The sequence below is a fragment of the Silene latifolia genome, chromosome 3 (assembly GCF_048544455.1).
Source record: "Silene latifolia isolate original U9 population chromosome 3, ASM4854445v1, whole genome shotgun sequence".
Classification (NCBI taxonomy): Eukaryota; Viridiplantae; Streptophyta; class Magnoliopsida; order Caryophyllales; family Caryophyllaceae; genus Silene; species Silene latifolia.
In genome coordinates this window covers 27,648,161-27,665,592 of record NC_133528.1, presented here as the reverse complement: position 1 = coordinate 27,665,592, position 17,432 = coordinate 27,648,161, and the positions used below count along the sequence as shown (strand labels likewise).

The window sequence follows — 17,432 nt, the reverse complement described above, 5'->3', positions numbered from 1 at the left end:
ATCAATAAGTTTGACGACCAAAATAAATAGAGAGCACGCTTGGAAATTCAACTTAAATGAACGAGAGTAACTGTAGAGCACCTCATTAGCCATTGATTGATCTACTTACATTACATACCGAAGTTGTTAGCATAATATCTAATTGCATACAGGAATCACATGATATAACTTGACAGTCAATCAGTCATGTTCGTTGTAAGTGAGTCGACTTCAAAAGCCAAGCAGAAACTTCATAACTAACACGAACATAAACTACCATTTTCATCGGTTACCTACCTCACTTCTACGATACACATCTCTCTAAAATGCAAAACGAATTAAGAATATTATATTATATATAAATTGACAATTGAATGCATCACCCGATAAATGGTTAGATGGACAATGTGGCCTTGATGTGCTGCTTTCCTTCCATGGCGTCTTTCTTTCTTCTGCAGTTGGCACAAAGGAAGGGCCCCTCCCATGGTTTTGATGAGGGGGAGAAAAATGGTCCAGAGTTCACTGATAGACTTTCATTCGATGGCTGATCTATCTGGCAGATTGCACATCTGAAAAGCCCAGAGTCCGGGTTCATAGGGAAATCTTTACCAAGCCTGCAGATTTCCAAATTCCAACACACATACAACGTAAACGTATTACTCCCTATTACTTGAGTATTTTAACTTCCATTAGAAAGGGAGAAGGTTGCAAAACCACGACCCTTAGAAACAAGGGATAAACGAGCAAAATAATTTGGTAGCATCTGCTATATCATATTGTGGAATCCTATATTTACTTATTTAGCCTTAGGAGTGAACATCAGTGCCAAGAAAGATGCTGCCCGTGGCGCAGTCACGAAAGTAATAAGTAATACCAAGTAGTGAGGCAAAACGAAAGTGGTTGTTTATTTGCATGAGAGAGAAGTGAAAGACCAAAAAGAGAAAAATGGAAGAAACCAAAGAAATGGACCGAAAGGAAAATGTAGAAAAAATCACTGCAAAGACGCGTACACCAATAATAAGCGCGTATAATTTAGGGAGTCATTTTTATTTACACCATCCCCATGAGTTGAGTACATGCTAAATATGCATGAGAACATATACTTGTTTACCGATCGTCCCATGACGTCTAAAATTAGGAAAGTGGCAATCATTTATTTATTGCATCCAACAGACCATCACAAACATAGAACAAACAAAGAGAGAACATATGCAAACCACTAACTCTTGTCTTTACATAGAGAAAAAGAAATGATTGCAACACCTACGTACCTAACATTTTGACCATATTGCAGAATCAATTTCCCCAAATTATTGAAACAGGTGAGCTGTGGGTAGGTCATTTTGTCTGAAAATGCAAATCAGATCACGGACGGTTGATAGCATCGCAATCAACTAATGTCAAGGCAACATATCCAGCTTTTGGATGTTCACAAGTCAAAATTCAAAGTCTCTTTCCCTTTCTCCCCAAACCTAAAATTGAAAGGTGGTCTTTATTTCTAACTTAAACTGAAATTCCAGAAGCCATCACAACTACTCTCTCTATTCATTTGGATACACTACATTTTCAAAAATATGTCGACCAATAATTCATCGTCACTCCGCTCATCTGGAGTCATATAATTCTAAGTTGCAACAGGCAAAAAAAATAAAATAATGCAGAACTCAAATCATCTAGTGAAAGCCCACAGACAATCTCATCTCATTCGCATTGATACCAAAAAAACCGACTGACACTATTCCTCTGAGTCTGTGATAGCTTATGGATAGTACCACAGTAGGCATTAAAGGAATATATCAGTAATAAATTCGATTTTGGAATCTAAGAGGGCAAATGAAACTCTCGAGTCTCAACTACTGCAGTCTTCAATTTCTCTCAGTCCTTCATATAACCACAAAAATTCATCACATTTAGATGTTCTTCAAAGAAACACAGTGTTTATTAAAAGCAGGCTTGAGCGCATAACATAAAATACAAAGCATAAAAATGTAGACAGTCTAAATATCACCCAAAATACCTAACTCAAGTTATCATGGCCTTAGCAGAGAATTGCGCACACAAACCAGCTCCAGTGAACAATGCAAACGAACAGAGCAAAAAGATGTATGGGAAGAACAGAATGAGAAACACACCTTTCTGCAAGCATTGCAGAACCCTCTTCAAACAACTCCTCTACAGCGCCCACAGCAGAGAGTTTCGATGATTTACTCGAGTTCAGAGATTTCTTTCTAAATAGCAGTGAGGTCAATCCATTATTCTTCTTATGAGCTGTTGGAGGTAGTATAGGGTGAACTGACGGAATCATGTCAACAACTAAGCAGGTTGTATCATCCTTAAGACCCCTTGACCTCAAAGCTTCCTGATCCATCCCAATGAAACCCACTTTAGAATATGTCCTCGTCTTGTTAAGTTAATTAGTCAGAGAGAGAGAAAAATAAAAATTATCTATGCACGCAAGTAATGACACCTTTACAACAAGCTTCGCAGCAAGATCAGCTGGTAGACCTCGACAAGCTTTTGCAGCAGCCTCAGATGACAATGCATCCCAGATACCATCAGAAGCTATAACAAGTCTCCCGCCAGCGTCCGAGAGCTATATGCAATTCAAGTCAATGTTCTGCCACGAAAGGGTGATAAAAGCAGCTATCAGAATACACCAATGACTCACCTTTACTTGTTTAACGTGTGGCACAGGAACAATGAACTCTCCAACATCTGTATCACCAATTGACCGAGAAAGGCATAGTCCTCCTGGCCAGCAGCGGAGAGGTCCAACCTGGAAAATCGCAATAAACACATCATCAGTGGCGTAGTTAGGCGCTATATACTTATACTTTAGCTGAAAATTTTCAATTCATATTTGCAAAAAATATAGAGGCATCAATGTACCTCATTTCCACCATAAATATTGAGTCTTCCAACTTCACCTCCGCTAGCTGTAACACGTTGCCTCTCTTCTTCGTTTTCCTCTAATCGATGATCCACTGTCAAGAGAGAAACAACTCCACCTTGTGTGTCCAATATGCATCTAGAATCGCCAACAGACGCAACAGTCACAGTCCACCCATCAATCACAACAAAGGTGACTGTTGTACCAGAGGTTTCGCCTGGTTATTGATTGAAACAGAAAATTTACTAAATACAAATAATTATATAGATGTAAGGACTAAGGACACCAACTAGGATCAGAACCAACCTTTCTGCTGGAATTCGATATCAGTTTTCACAAACCCAGCAACCAACGCTCTTGGTAGAGCCTGAAGCCACTCTTCCCTACTAACACCTTCCGGAATGGCACTTAATACATTACTCAACAAGTTCTCCTTAGCATATATAGCAGCCGATATTCCATTATGCCCATCAAATATCTATACAAAACACTCAAATTTCAGCTAAATACCCAAAACCAAATCAACCATAGAAACTCACAAACATTCTAAGTAGAGACAGCAAGTTACCGCGTAAACAGAAAAAGATGTGGCAGGATTCCCAGGAATTCTCTGGCAATCAGGCTGAACTAGAAAATAATCCTCCCCTTTCTTGGCCAAAGCTGCCTGTCCAACCTTAATTATCGGTTTCTCGACCTTCTCAGACCTAAGTTCGCGACCAATCAACGTCCCAAGCGCAACTAGGGACGACTTAACTGGCGATATTTCTGTCTGGCTCATTTTGACCCAAGTTCCAACATTTCTCAACTAACTCTCGTTACTATAACCCTAATCACGACAATAAACGACATTTCAATTAGATCAAACAGCAGCATTACCCTCTATTCAACTACTACTTTCAACAAAATCTTGATAACACAGCACAAAAACCTCAACACCAAAAAATATCACCAATTCAAGTGGATAAGTCTCACTATCCAACCACGAATTCACATTTATCTTCACTTAATCGGCGAAAAACTCGATACCAACTTATCAATTTACAGTTTAACTACATTTACATTATCCTAAAATTTTAGCAAAAATGATGAATAATTAACTAAAATTGAACACAACAAAAATCAAGAATGAACATTGATATTCAAATGTAAAATCCAACAAAAAAAAGCATTCAAATTGAAGCACTAATTTAGTAAAACTGTGTTAAATTACACAGAAATCGACAGTTGTAATAATAGACCACAATTTACAAGTTACAACACTAAAAAGATGAAGATGAAGAAATTAATAAAAAAAAATGAAGTGAAATTAGCAGTAAAATTAAAGCGAAAATTAATAAGCAAATGTGAAAATGAGATCGAAGAAAAGAGAAAGAGTGTAGATAGAGAGAGCGACATTACCAGATAAATTAGAGATAGAGAGAGAGTGAGAAGGTTTGCTGTGCTTTGATTTGATAGATAAGGCTACCCGTCTTGGTTTTAAATATGGGTCGTGACACCGATATACGTCCGAGTTATAAATGTTTTGGAAGCTATGTCGATTATCGACTGCAATTGTCGTATTTTAAGTCGAGACTCGAGACTCGAGACTCGAGACTCGAGACTAGGCTAGCCAACAGATACATATACTATCCGTACAAATGTCCGAAAATAATGGAGGAAGAGATTGAGAAAACGCGGGGTTAGGTTCAAGTAAGATATGCGTACAAATCATGAAATCAATTGATTAGGATTTAGGACTAATTGCCAGCTAATTCCGACTAATCTACCAAAATACATTATTTTCCTATGTACATCACCTTTATTACTAGCCTAATTCCAAGTTCCGATTAGTGACTAACAGTCAGTACTCAGTACACCTCATTATCATAAGTAAATTAACTTTTTTTGTACGAGTATAAAACTTGTACCGTATCACCAATTCTGACCTGAGACCGTCTTACAATGATGTAGTAGCCAATATGAAATCTAGCCATTCAACAATTGACTTCGTATTCGAACTCATCAGACTCGAGACCTCTAGGATTTTGATTAAACTAAAACATCTCTCATCAGTTGATCTAAGTATTCACTCGCTCTTTTAATTAGTGGATTACTGATTATATGTGGGAGTTTAAAAGTGAATTGATTAAACTAACATCAAATTAATGACAAATCGTCTTTTAAAAGTGTGTTTACAATATTTAATGCTTCTATTTAATTGAAAAGGGCATAGATAAATAAAATTTATGGTTGGATATAGTTAAATGAGCATTATCTATATTCAACAATTTTTATATAAAATCGCTTTACATAAGTTTATAGTAAAATCAAGTGACTATTTATTGAAAACACTCCCATTAAAATAATTTCACCAATCACCACTTTTCATAATATATAAGGGCATTAAGGTTTTTCATCCTATGGTTTTACAATGTGATATTGTAAAACCGTTTTAAAGGAGACTTATTGATGTACATTTGTCAATTCTTAAAAAGATTTACTACACACAGATGTACCAATTAAAACTAACTTAATGCCCAAGATGATGCATTCTGAAATATTTGCACATCCTAAACCATTAATTTCTTGGCCAAAATGTAAGTTGATTTCTAACTAAATCCGTTTAACATGTGTTTACAAAGTTCTAGTTTTACTTTCGCATAGTAACGAGAACCACATTCTTCAAAAACAACAACAACATTACCCTAATGCTTTAATGGCTCCCGCAAATTGCGAGTTAAAGGTGGAGGATGGGTCGGATCTACGCAGTCTTACCCTTGTGTTAGCAACACAATAAAACTGTTTCCGAATAACCCAAGATAAAAATTGCACCGAATTACTGGTACAATGAAAAAACAAAAACACAAGTGCAATTTGCAAAATGGTACTCAGTATTAATGTACAACAATTCATATGGTTTCAAGACAATTCACAACAATCTTTTTGATACAATTTCTCTGTAATGGAGGATACAAATTTCATCACATTATATATGTATGCTCTATATATATATATATATACCTATTTTACCCATCACTCTTGTTAAGAGGAAGGATACATCTACAATATCAATATCAATACCAAAACCAAAAAGACAACTGAATCAACAAGTTCTCTCATATACACAACAAAATATGATGCCATATCCATCACTTTTGTGGAACTCCAAAACTTGTACACATCCCAAGCAACTGAAAGAGTTGCCATTTTTACACTAGAGAAAAGCCTTTCTTAACTCTTCACTCTTCCTCTTCTAACTCTACTCAAAGATAAGAAAACCCGAAAAGAGAGGGGATCACAAACCCAACAACATATCATAATCACTTCACATTTGCTGTTTTTCGCTTCACGTGGACAGATTGTCGTCCATTCTTGACTACTACTGGAGTTGTGCCGTTGGATACTTTTCGCGTTGGTGGCACTGGAATCATACTCCTAATCATCATGGAAAGTAAACACATCATTAGCTTAAGTACAGTTTTTAAACAACACCAAGGGGTGATATTTATGAACTGGATTCGAATCTGTCAGCAGTCAGCATGAAAGCTGCCCTCATGCCAAAACTAACAGTAGAAAATTGTTGAATGATAAATGTACCTTTTTTCGGGGCTTTTGGAGGGTTTGACTTGAGGTTTCTTGAGCTTGGTTCCCAAACTAGGCAAACTTGTTCCCAAACTAGGCAAACTAGAAACTCTTGGAAGATTAACTTGGAAATCTTGCTCAGAAGAATCACTTGTAGCCATATCAAGCTCATCAAGGCTTTCACTATCTTGTGTATCCTTAAGCGTGTCATCGAGCGTGTATCCCTGATAAAGAGTCTCAGAAGGCAGTGAGTTTTGCTTTGATATGACCTTTTCTATCCAGTCACCTGATGTCAGTATCTTCTCCTCGGACTTGACCACGCTAAGGGGTGGCCAGTGAGCATCATTTGCTAGAATATCGTCCGGGTCTAAGCTTTTCCTACGTGGTTTGGATGTGGCGTTGCTTTTGCCCTTCAAACCACAATTAAAAGTTAATTAGAGATGATGACTTTTGGTAAATAATAAACACATTTTTCATATGAGACGGTCTCATGATAAAATTCAGTTTTTAGTTGAATTAGTTTAGTCTCAGATTATGATAAAGGTAGCTGTACTGATTAACCAACCTTGGAGTTACTGGCATCTTTCACTGGACTCTTGCGACCACTTGGGGTGTCTTTAGATGGGCGATAAGAAGGATGCATAGGGGAAGACGCAGTGGATTTCACACTCCCGCTTTCTGGGGTGCTGGAAATGGAACGGGGAATCTGCTCCATCTCTTCATCCTTTCTGACCAAGGCTGCCTTTAGAGTGAGTATCTAGTAGTACAAAGAAAACATTCCAATAGAAGGAAACCCATTAGAAATGTAGAATTGTCCGAAACTGTCTTTTGTTTTCAAATATCAAAGTACCTGTTCTTTCAACTCTTTAACATCTGAAGAGTTATTATCTTTGTTAGTCCGGGCAGCTCCAAGCTCTACAGTGGATACACGCTCCGCGAATTTAAGTGTACTGATCGTCTCTCCAACGGCATCCGGCTCAGGGCTTATATGAACAAACATCAATGTTTTAGCTTGACCCCCTGGTATTTATTTACGCACTTGTCAGAATTCATACTAAAGCAGAAAACACTCAGAAATAAATGACCAAGATTATTGACTAACTTACCGAGAGAATCTTGAAGCAATTGAGTTAGCTTACTATTCCTATAGGGAACATGCGCATTCTTTGAAGACAAAGAAGCAATCACATCTCCTAGTGCTGCAAGTGACTTGTTAATGTGTTGTGCTTCCTTCAATCTATCTCCTGTCACCTCGGACTTATCGACCCTTTCACTCCCCGCCAGGTCAACTAGATGCATGCATCCACGTATCATCGAGCCTGATGTGATGTCTTTTCCTTGCACATGAACTGTCATGCAACTGAAACCATATATTTACCCACTTTAGTGCAAAATGAGACTATTTATGGCAAAATATAGTCTAACATTGAGAAAAAGTTGGTTTTGTATGCGATTATTGTTAAGTTCGTATACCTGTGAGAACGACTACTACGATCATTCATGGCAGTGGAACTCACAGCACGATTTTTAAAGCCGATATTCATCAAATTGATAACATCAGATGTTGTTGTGACAGGCAATCTAGTTGCATCTGGTACATTGATTCCAGTCTGACTACTGTTACGAATTTCTAATGTATGTAAGAGTTAAAAAAAACACAATTTCTTAGAATTCAGCAATGACATCTAATGTATGGTAACTGCAGATGTCAGCTATCTTAGCTAGTGCAGTTATTGAGGGCGATGCTCAAGAAGTGGGTTTGAAACCCGTTAGGATCAACCTTCGCAAGTTGCCCCCTTTAAAGTAAACAAACTAAATGGGAGAATTGAAGAAAACATATTTTAGAGACAAACTAAAGGATATCTTCTGTTAGCACCATCAGGAGCAAGGAGATCTCTAACTTGCTCATTATAAATCTCCATCATCTGAACCGAAACTTCATAGAGAGATGTGGCTTTTCTCTGTTCTGATAAATGAAACAAATCATTTAATGCCCTGTAATTAACACCATAGGTTTCTTCTGTGACATCATTTGGTCCACTCTGAACAAAAAACAAGGATAACTCAGTTGACATTCATGACAACTAATTTCATATCACGACACTTGTATGAGACGGTCTTACATGTGAGATCAACCCGCGAGTTAGATTCACATGTGAGACAGTCTCGTTTCATACAAAACTCACTATCCTCAAATAAGTCAATAGCAAATATACCATGGTGTAAGTTTTCCCTGCTCCTGTTTGCCCGTAAGCAAAGATACACACATTGTAACCATCAAGACACGAACGAACAAGAGGCTGCATGTCCACATATACCTCAGCTGTCACAGGAAATATCACAGCTTAGACATATAACAAGTTACTAACCTGATTAATAAAGAAAATATTATGTATCATATATTAAGACGAAAATTGATTATTTTTTCTTACTATTAATCTATTATGATGATTAAACACAGTTTTGTGTCTAAACATAAACCTGTAGCATTTTTTTGGTGCAAGAGTAGGGACAAGAACAATATAATAGATGAAAGGGAAAATTTAGAACTTGCGACCTATAGCAGGTAGGACCGTAGTCTCTACCACTAAGCCAAGACATCATCGGTACACGTGGCATTTATAAGAAAACTAAAGGTTATGCAGGTTGCTGACCTTGTGTTGCATAAGGTCCAAACACTTTGTTGAAATTGAAGATTTTCTTTCCCTCCTTGGTATTTTTTACATTAGGATTCATAATTGTAATGTTTCCATCCTCAATGTGATCCACTGTAGTAAGCCCATTCGCTTGTCCAGGCAAGAAAGGTCGCACCCGACAATAAACCCTAATGTTACCTAGGGTTCAAAGAACATTTGAGTTTTCCAAATTCAGATGTAATAGAAACATGGTTCAAAGAAAACAGACAAAGTGCCTCTTCTTACCTTTAAGATCTTGTACTTGATTGTACAACCTACGGTTTTCTTCTAAAACTTTCCGGTATCCTGAGGCGGCATGAGCAAGAGTGTACATGTGCTTACCTAGGTGACAATGATTCACAGTAGAACATTAACAATCAGAAATCCTCCTTAATATTAAAGAAGATAGGAAGATAAAAATTAACTACATTAACGATATAGCCTAGTGGTTCAAGGGATCCAGCAAATGGCACGGTGAACTAGTAAGGGGGTTGAATGTTCACAACAGTGCTTCACAATAAAAAGAATTACGACCGGTTTACTGGGGGGAGGGGGAAATCTGGCTACATTGAATGGAAACAAGAAGGCAGGATCAGTGGAAGATGCAATACCTAAAGTGTCAAATTCCTCACGATACTTCATTTGCAGAAACTGCATACTTTTCTTGGTAGTATTTACAGTATGCTTCAGTCCCTGAAGAAATCAATTACATCGGTTTGAAAAAAAATCCCTGGAGTGAAAGAGATTGAATGCCAACAATGCACAAAGTTGCTTCCATTAACCTGAATATCATTCATCTGTCTCTCAAACAACATATTCTGCTTTTTAAGGCGACGTTTTAATGCTTCTTCACGGAGGGCGTGCGCCTGCTGAGCCTTAACTTGTTCAGCGACCTGCTGAGCCTTAACTTGTTCAGCGACCTGCTGAGCCTTAACTTGTTCAGCGACCTGCTTAGCTTTAACTTGGTCAGGGACCTGCTCAGCCTTAACTTGTTCAGCGACCTGCTGAGCCTTAACTTGTTCAGCGACCTGCTTAGCTTTAACTTGGTCAGGGACCTGCTCAGTCTTAACTTGCTCAGGGACCTGCTCAGTCTTAACTTGCTCAGAGGCCTGCTCAGTCTTAACTTGTCTAGGGACCTGCTCAGTCTTAACTTGTTCAGGGACCAGCTCAGTCTCAGTCTGAGTCTCGATCTCATTCTCAGACTCACTCTCATTCCCAGTCTCACTGCCCTTATCAGTAGCAGTGTCATCATCAATCTTCACGAGGTTATCAGATAAAAAGTTGTCAGAAACTCAGGATAATGTCATGAAGAAGCATGATATAACAAGAACATATAAGATTTACCTGAGTTTCTGCCTTGGGGGATTCTGTAGGGGACGTGTTTTGGCCAGAGACCGACATAGTTTCTGGAGTATACTTCACCTGATAAAATTACATAACCAACCATGTAAAGATCTTAACAGTTCGACTTCCATAACTAGACATTACAATAAGACTCAGATAAATGTTATGCAGCCATAAAGTCTTCATATTAATATATGATGTGTTGATCTCAGTTCCAGGAACTTTGACGGATAATGCGTCTCATAACAAAATTCTAGCAGGACTTACTGATTCAGGATGACTTGCTAAGCGACGTTCGAACTCTTCCATGACTCTACTGAGCATGGATTCAACGATCTGTAATACGTCAGAAATCAACAAGTTAATAATAGCACATGATGCCTGAAAATCCGAAATACCCCAACCAAAGACATAGCAGATTGCTGACTCTCCATGGTAAGTCTAACACATTTTAGAATTTCATCTTTGGTTCTTGTCCACAGGAAGTAAACGAACACACACATTTGGAATTTGAAATCATAGATTTGGCATTAGCAAAAATTATACACACATTTGGAATTTCTTCTTGCTTCTTGTCCATAAGAAGTGCACGAATCATCACGTTCAAGGAATGAGAGTTAGTCTGTAAACAACCCCCAAAAACATAGTCATTAGCTGTTTCCAACGGAAATGCTAAATTCAAAACTCCATATAAATGATGAAAGTAGTGTCATACCATGTCACTAAAATCAAGAGCAAGATCGCCAAATTGCTCATTGCCAGATGTGTCTAAAGACTTCTCGCTTACAGATGAAGTCCTAGAAATTGAGTTCATGAAGGGTTCTGAATTTTTCCTAGCAAAACCCTTTGCAGCACTTGGTGTTTTGGTACTCCCACTGAACTTGAATACTCCATTGCCTCCTGCTACCTTCCATTCGTTAAACGATTTCAATGCCAGAACACAGTTCACAATCCTTGCTGTTTTACCACCCTGGTCATTCAAATTTCCACAATTACCCACCAAAAAAAAACCATCAATTTCATCATTGAAAAAGTTATTTCACTCTGATACACTAAACCGATTTAGACCAACCTGCTCTAAATCGGAGGCCTCAAACGTAGGAAGCCCCATTTCTTCCACAGCTACTAAGAAATTCCTTACATTTTCAAAGTATTGGTAAGCCATTAATGCGGCTCCATCTGGAATAACCACGGTGTCGTTTGGAGCTTCTACCACCTGAACACACATACATGAAGCACAAAATGTACTTAGGTTCCCACCTATGGCAAGGTAAGGGGAACAATGTAACCACCCTTACCCAGGTGTCGATAACATGTAGTGCATAGTGATAATCATCATTAAAAATCGAAAAACCTAGAAGTAAAAATCAAATTAGTAATACCTTTGGAACAGCTCCAGGTTGGACCCTGTTGATTGCATTACAAAGGATTATACCACTCCTCAACCCAAGTCTGAAATGTTCTTCAGAAGGCTCGGCAGGCAAATCTTTCGAGCACACCACCCCAACTATCTTCCTTAGCCAACTAGTTGCTTCATATCGTCTTGTCGCTACAACAACAATCACCCAACCCATATGTTAAGCAATTTAAGAATTCTCAAGGTATTTAGCAAAGGTCCAACAATTGCAATCCAAAATTGAAAATAAATAAATAAAATAATCATTCACTAAACCAATCAAAAACCACATCACCAAAATTATGATCATATAACATCTGCCATTGAACCTAAAAAATCAGATGGGCACATACGAGTAAGTCTCTTGTAAAACGGTTTTACAATAAAACATTGTAAAACCACACATAAAAGACAATGATGCCTTATTGTAAAACCATTTCACCCCGTAACATGAGCCAATCTCGGGATAACCTTACCATGAGACCGTCTCATACTAAAATTCGTAAAATACAAATCATCAAGTCTAGTACAGCAATTTGTCCCTCATTAAACAAGAAAAAAAAAAAAATTAATATGATCTTTAAAACCAAAATTCAATCACATTAATCAAATAATCATCATATAAACATCATAACCTTTGAATATATATTAAATGTAACCCAAATTCATAAAAATAAACAGAAATTAAAACAAAAGAATAAAGCCATACAAGCTTCCTCTGCTTTTCTTGATGCTAAATCAATGTCGCTCAATCGAGTACCATGTTGTCTAAGAACATCTTCAACCACTGACATCACGGAAAACGATATATCCGCCATTGATACCATTACCAGCAAATTTTACCGTTGAAAAAAAAAACCTACTTTCCCCCCCTTGTTTTTTCAATCCAAAAAACTTGAGCACAAAAGTAGACTTCTAATGATCAAATTATGCAAAATTAAGACAAACCCAGATGAAATTTTCGTGAAATGAATAAACCCTTTTAACAAAATTGTAAATTAATCAAGATTTTTTTTTTTTCACAAGAATTTATTTAATTTTCTTATTTTTCAATGAGAAATGTAGGAAGATGATGATGATATATGAAGAGGGGAAAAAAGGGAGAATTTTGATTTATTATTCAACAAAAAATGTTAGTATTTTTAAGTTTGCATTTAGATTTTTTTGTCAAGAGGTTTGAATACTAAAAATTGCCATTGTTGAACACTTCTAAATTTTCCCTCTTGGATATTATTTTAATTGATTTATTTATTTATTTTGAGAGAGAAATTGTCAGAAATCAGAAAAGTAATCTTCCGAACCTCTCGCTTCGGTCACCTTAATTTGATGGTTTATGTTGTTTCTAGTAAATAAATTGTTTAAATTGAAACAAAAAAAAGGCTATTTTTACATATTCCTATTTCTTAAAAGTTAAAAGAAGTGTACTACATGGGATTTGATAAATGCATAAAAATTATCTATTCTCGTCTAAAGAAGGTTTATTTTTGTTTACTAGGTTGAATGCCCGTGCGTTGCAACGGGGTAATTAACTTATTTATAATGCAAAAAAAAAAAAACGTTATAAGCGTTTAATGTTTACATTATATGTCTAATGATTTGTTTACGTATTATTAAAATATCTCTTTAAAAAAAAAAAAAAGATTAATATATACGTGGGTTAACTCTTATTTATAATTATATAATCACCCTACCTTATATTAATCTTTCGATGTGGGACAATTCTACTATTTTTAAGTAATATATTCACAAAAATTCGATTTTTTTTTCTAATGTGGGACAATTCTAATATTTATACGTAATATATATTTATCAAACCTGCATTATTTTTCAATGTGGGACAAATAACATACTCAGAATTACATCATCTTTTTTGCACTTAGTTTGACATCCAACCAGATCTCGAATACCGAATACAGACAATTGCTACTCATTATATCTAATAGTTATATTTAAATTTAATAATATGATCAAGTACTCTCCATTAATATTTGTACGTTGTTTTTCTTCAAAAAAAAAAATTAAAATAATTGAGATACGGAAATTTCCCGTAGTACCCCTTAGTTTTGTTAGATTTTCCATGTTACCCCTACTTTTAAAAATCTGCCCATGGTACCCTTGAGGTTCCATTTTTTTGCCCATGGCACCCTCTAATGTAAAGGCTGTTAAATGGACGTTAAGTTTGATGGCGTGGCAATAAAATAACAATTAAAAAATAATACCCCCTTTATTGTTTTATTGGTACGGATATCTCTCTTTTAAATGCAAATTTAATTAACTATATCATTATAATATTGGAAATTTCTCATGGTAACCTTGAACTTTGATAGATTACACATGCTACCATTGACGTTTGTTTTCTATTTTTTTATCATAATTAAAATATGTGCAGATGATAAGAACCTATACTCTAATGACAGAATATTTTTTAACACAATTCTAATTATATTATTTAAACATTGTATATTTACGAATTTACCACACCTACATTATTTTTCAATATGGGACACATAAATTCTATAGGTAGAAAATATAATGATATAAACTTTTAAGAGCTCTCCAAGACAATACTTAAGCGACTCAAAAGATTTTGGGTTGATGCCTAAGTTCCAAGGATGCTCATAGAATCACCCACCTTATGCTATATTTTGATGTGGGAAAATTCTATTTTTTATATGTAGTATATTTATCACACCTATATTATTTTTCAATGTGGGAGATATAACATACTATGAAATACACCATCTTTAATATGTGCAAATTATATGAAATCTATATATACTCTAATGATAACATTTCTTACCATGAATCTAATAATATTATTTTCATAATTTTTTACCGACATTATTTTGTCAAATGAAATTTAAAAGTTTTTATATGAAAATTAGAAAGATCACTTGAATATAAAATAAGAAATACATAGTATATATTATAATAACTAAAAGATTTTCCAAACATTAACTTAGGTTAGAAATCATTATTGTAGAAATTGATAATATAAACTCTTTTAAGAGTTATCTCTGACAATACTTAAGGGAATCAAAAGATTTTGGGTTATGACTTCTATTTATAATCATAAGATCACCATGCCTTACGGTAATCTTCCGATGTGGGACAATTTTAATATTTATACATAGTATATGCACCACACTTACATTACTTTTCAATGTAGGACAAATAACATACTAACTACTAAGTACACCATTTTTTTTGTACCTACTTTGAGATCAACCCGATTTAATAATGAGAAAATACAATACAATACAATATACACTCTAATGATAGCATTTTTTTGTACAATCTAATTATATAATTTTCATACGATATTTTTTTTCAAATGAAATATAAAGTTTTTATATCAAAATAATAAACATCACTTTAATATAATATAGAAAATGTATATATATGGGACATTTCTATTATTTATACATAATATATTCACAACACCTACATTATTTTTCAATGTGAGACATATAACATACTAAAAAGTCTATATCTTTTATATCAAAAAATTTTTGGATTAATACCTAAGTTTCAAGGATGCCTCTTATTTATATTTATAGAATCACCCTACCGTATACTATTATTTCAATGTGAGATACATAATTTAATTATTTAGACGTATTATGTTCATAATGTCTACATTATTTTTCAATGTGAAAGATATAACATACCAAGAAATACATGTCTCTTCTTAAAAAACCACTATTGTATACATATTATTTTTCTTTGAAGGTAAAACCACTTAGTCTCGATCATTAGATATGGATCTCTACATCGTACATATAACGACTCATTAAAGCTCTATTACTGCATTCAGAAGACAACCATTAGTAAAATCTTTAGTTTTGTATTGTGTCAGGAGACTACCATTAGTAAAACCTTTTATTTTTTGATTTTCTTGTTCAACCTTTAGTTATTTTTTGATTTTCTTGTTCATATTCTTAACTCTTTCCCGAGTAATTCCCAACGATTTCCACTTTATTTTTATATCATATCGTAAATAACGATAGAAAATCTTAAGAGCTTTTTAAAACAATATTTATGAGACTCAACAAATTTGGTGGATACATAAGTTCCAAATATGCATCCTATTTATAATCATAGGATCACATCACCTTATACTAATCTTTCGATGTGAGACAATTCTACTATTTATATGTAGTATATTCACCAAACCTACTTATTTTCCAATGTGGGACAAAACATACTAAAAATTATACAATTTTACGTATTAAGAAGTACACCATCTTTAACATGTGCAAATAATATGAAATTTATACTCTAATGATAGCATTTTTTAACACAAAGCTAATTATATTATTTTCATAATTTTTTTAACGATATTTTTTTGCCAAATGAAATGTAAAAGTTTGATATAAAAATTGGAAATATCACTTGAATATAATTTAGGAAATATACATATTATAATAATTAAAAGATTTTCCACTTTATTTTTTACATCAAAAATTATACTTTCCTAAATTGATTTTTGATGATGTGGACGCTCTCAGATCGCTCGAAAAAACTCTCTTTTATATATATATAGATATAGATTGATAGTATGTGTAATTAATGATTTCGTCGGAGATAACTACTGATGAAGATCGATGACTAAAATAATATTTAATATTTGTTTGAGGTGAGATATAGTAAATACAAGATGAGATATAAAAGTGGGATAAGTGATCTCAACTCTCGAGTGATACATGTAAACTACATCCGTTGAATATCATATATAAAGTCGTTCAAGTTGAAGTATAGTGGTTAAAACTTAGAGAAAATTTAAGGTTTTTAAGTTTAAGCCATTTTTACAAGCAATCTTGTCGAAGTTATCTTTAACTTGAGATTATGTCTTTCAAATTAACATCTCACCTTGGTAAAAAGGATGAGTAACCAAAATTCACGAGGTTTGCATGATATCACGTATGTTTAGTGTTAGTATGTGATTAAAGTCCTGTTCTTTTGGACTGAAATTGTCTGAACTGAACTTAATGGAGCTGAAATAAACTGAATCAATCAATCAATCAATCAATGAATCAATCAAATAATAATAAAGATATAATAATAATAATAATAATAATAATAATAATAATAATAATAATAATAATAATAATAATAATAATAATAATAATAATAATAATAATAATAATAATAATAATAATAAATAATAATAATAATACCAATAATAATAAATATTATTATTATTCATTAATAATAATAATAATATATTAATATAATCTAATAATAATAATCTAATAAGATATATAAAAAATAAAATATTAATAAAATAATAAATATAGTAATAATAATAATATATTAGTAATATAAATGATAACATTATTAGTAATAATATAATATATTAATAATAATAACTAAAAAATAAATAATATAATAATAATAAAAATATGTCTAATATAATAACTTATTAACATAATAATATTAAATATAATAATAATAATAATAATAAATATGTGATCAATAATATTAATAATAATGGGTATTTTAATAAAATAATAAATATTAAATAATAACTTATTAATATAATAATATTAAATATAATAATAATAAATATGTTATGAATAATATT

General features: G+C 33.9%; 2 protein-coding genes across 3 annotated transcripts; both read right to left on the bottom strand.

The window, feature by feature from the left end:
* Positions 1 to 46: 46 nt before the first annotated feature.
* LOC141647451 (putative protein phosphatase 2C 5) lies at positions 47 to 4,402 on the bottom strand. The gene is made up of 8 exons (XM_074455629.1): positions 4,268 to 4,402; positions 3,438 to 3,695; positions 3,176 to 3,347; positions 2,869 to 3,086; positions 2,648 to 2,755; positions 2,447 to 2,572; positions 2,112 to 2,338; positions 47 to 593 (listed from the first exon to the last, which is right to left on the bottom strand). Exons 2-8 carry the CDS (start codon positions 3,645 to 3,647, stop codon positions 374 to 376), a joined length of 1,281 nt encoding a protein of 426 aa, XP_074311730.1. The 5' UTR covers positions 3,648 to 3,695; positions 4,268 to 4,402; the 3' UTR covers positions 47 to 373.
* Positions 4,403 to 5,759: 1,357 nt separating this feature from the next.
* On the bottom strand, positions 5,760 to 13,165 carry LOC141647453 (kinesin-like protein KIN-14G). 2 transcript variants are annotated; one of them, XM_074455632.1, is made up of 19 exons: positions 12,555 to 13,165; positions 11,832 to 11,998; positions 11,522 to 11,665; positions 11,165 to 11,419; positions 11,000 to 11,071; positions 10,717 to 10,785; positions 10,450 to 10,527; positions 9,888 to 10,361; positions 9,717 to 9,798; positions 9,352 to 9,447; positions 9,085 to 9,264; positions 8,647 to 8,753; positions 8,294 to 8,472; positions 7,904 to 8,065; positions 7,537 to 7,790; positions 7,281 to 7,450; positions 6,996 to 7,187; positions 6,446 to 6,654; positions 5,760 to 6,283 (listed from the first exon to the last, which is right to left on the bottom strand). In XM_074455632.1, exons 1-19 carry the CDS (start codon positions 12,670 to 12,672, stop codon positions 6,169 to 6,171), a joined length of 3,123 nt encoding a protein of 1,040 aa, XP_074311733.1. In that variant the 5' UTR covers positions 12,673 to 13,165; the 3' UTR covers positions 5,760 to 6,168. The 2 variants fall into 2 exon arrangements, with proteins under 2 accessions (XP_074311733.1, XP_074311732.1); XM_074455631.1 differs by having other exon boundaries at positions 6,446 to 6,840; positions 12,555 to 13,089.
* Positions 13,166 to 17,432: the final 4,267 nt, after the last annotated feature.

Coding starts and splice junctions, on each gene's coding strand:
- LOC141647451 (XM_074455629.1), bottom strand. CDS start 3,647: ATGAGCCAGACAGAAATATCGCCAGTTAAGTCGTCCCTAGTTGCGCTT. Junction 3,087..3,175: donor TATCGAATTCCAGCAGAAAG/GTTGGTTCTGAT, acceptor ATCAATAACCAG/GCGAAACCTCTGGTACAACA. Junction 2,573..2,647: donor CACACGTTAAACAAGTAAAG/GTGAGTCATTGG, acceptor AATTGCATATAG/CTCTCGGACGCTGGCGGGAG.
- LOC141647453 (XM_074455631.1), bottom strand. CDS start 12,672: ATGGTATCAATGGCGGATATATCGTTTTCCGTGATGTCAGTGGTTGAA. Junction 11,666..11,831: donor AACCTGGAGCTGTTCCAAAG/GTATTACTAATT, acceptor ATGTGTGTTCAG/GTGGTAGAAGCTCCAAACGA. Junction 10,786..10,999: donor AGCAAGAAGAAATTCCAAAT/GTGTGTATAATT, acceptor GACGTATTACAG/ATCGTTGAATCCATGCTCAG.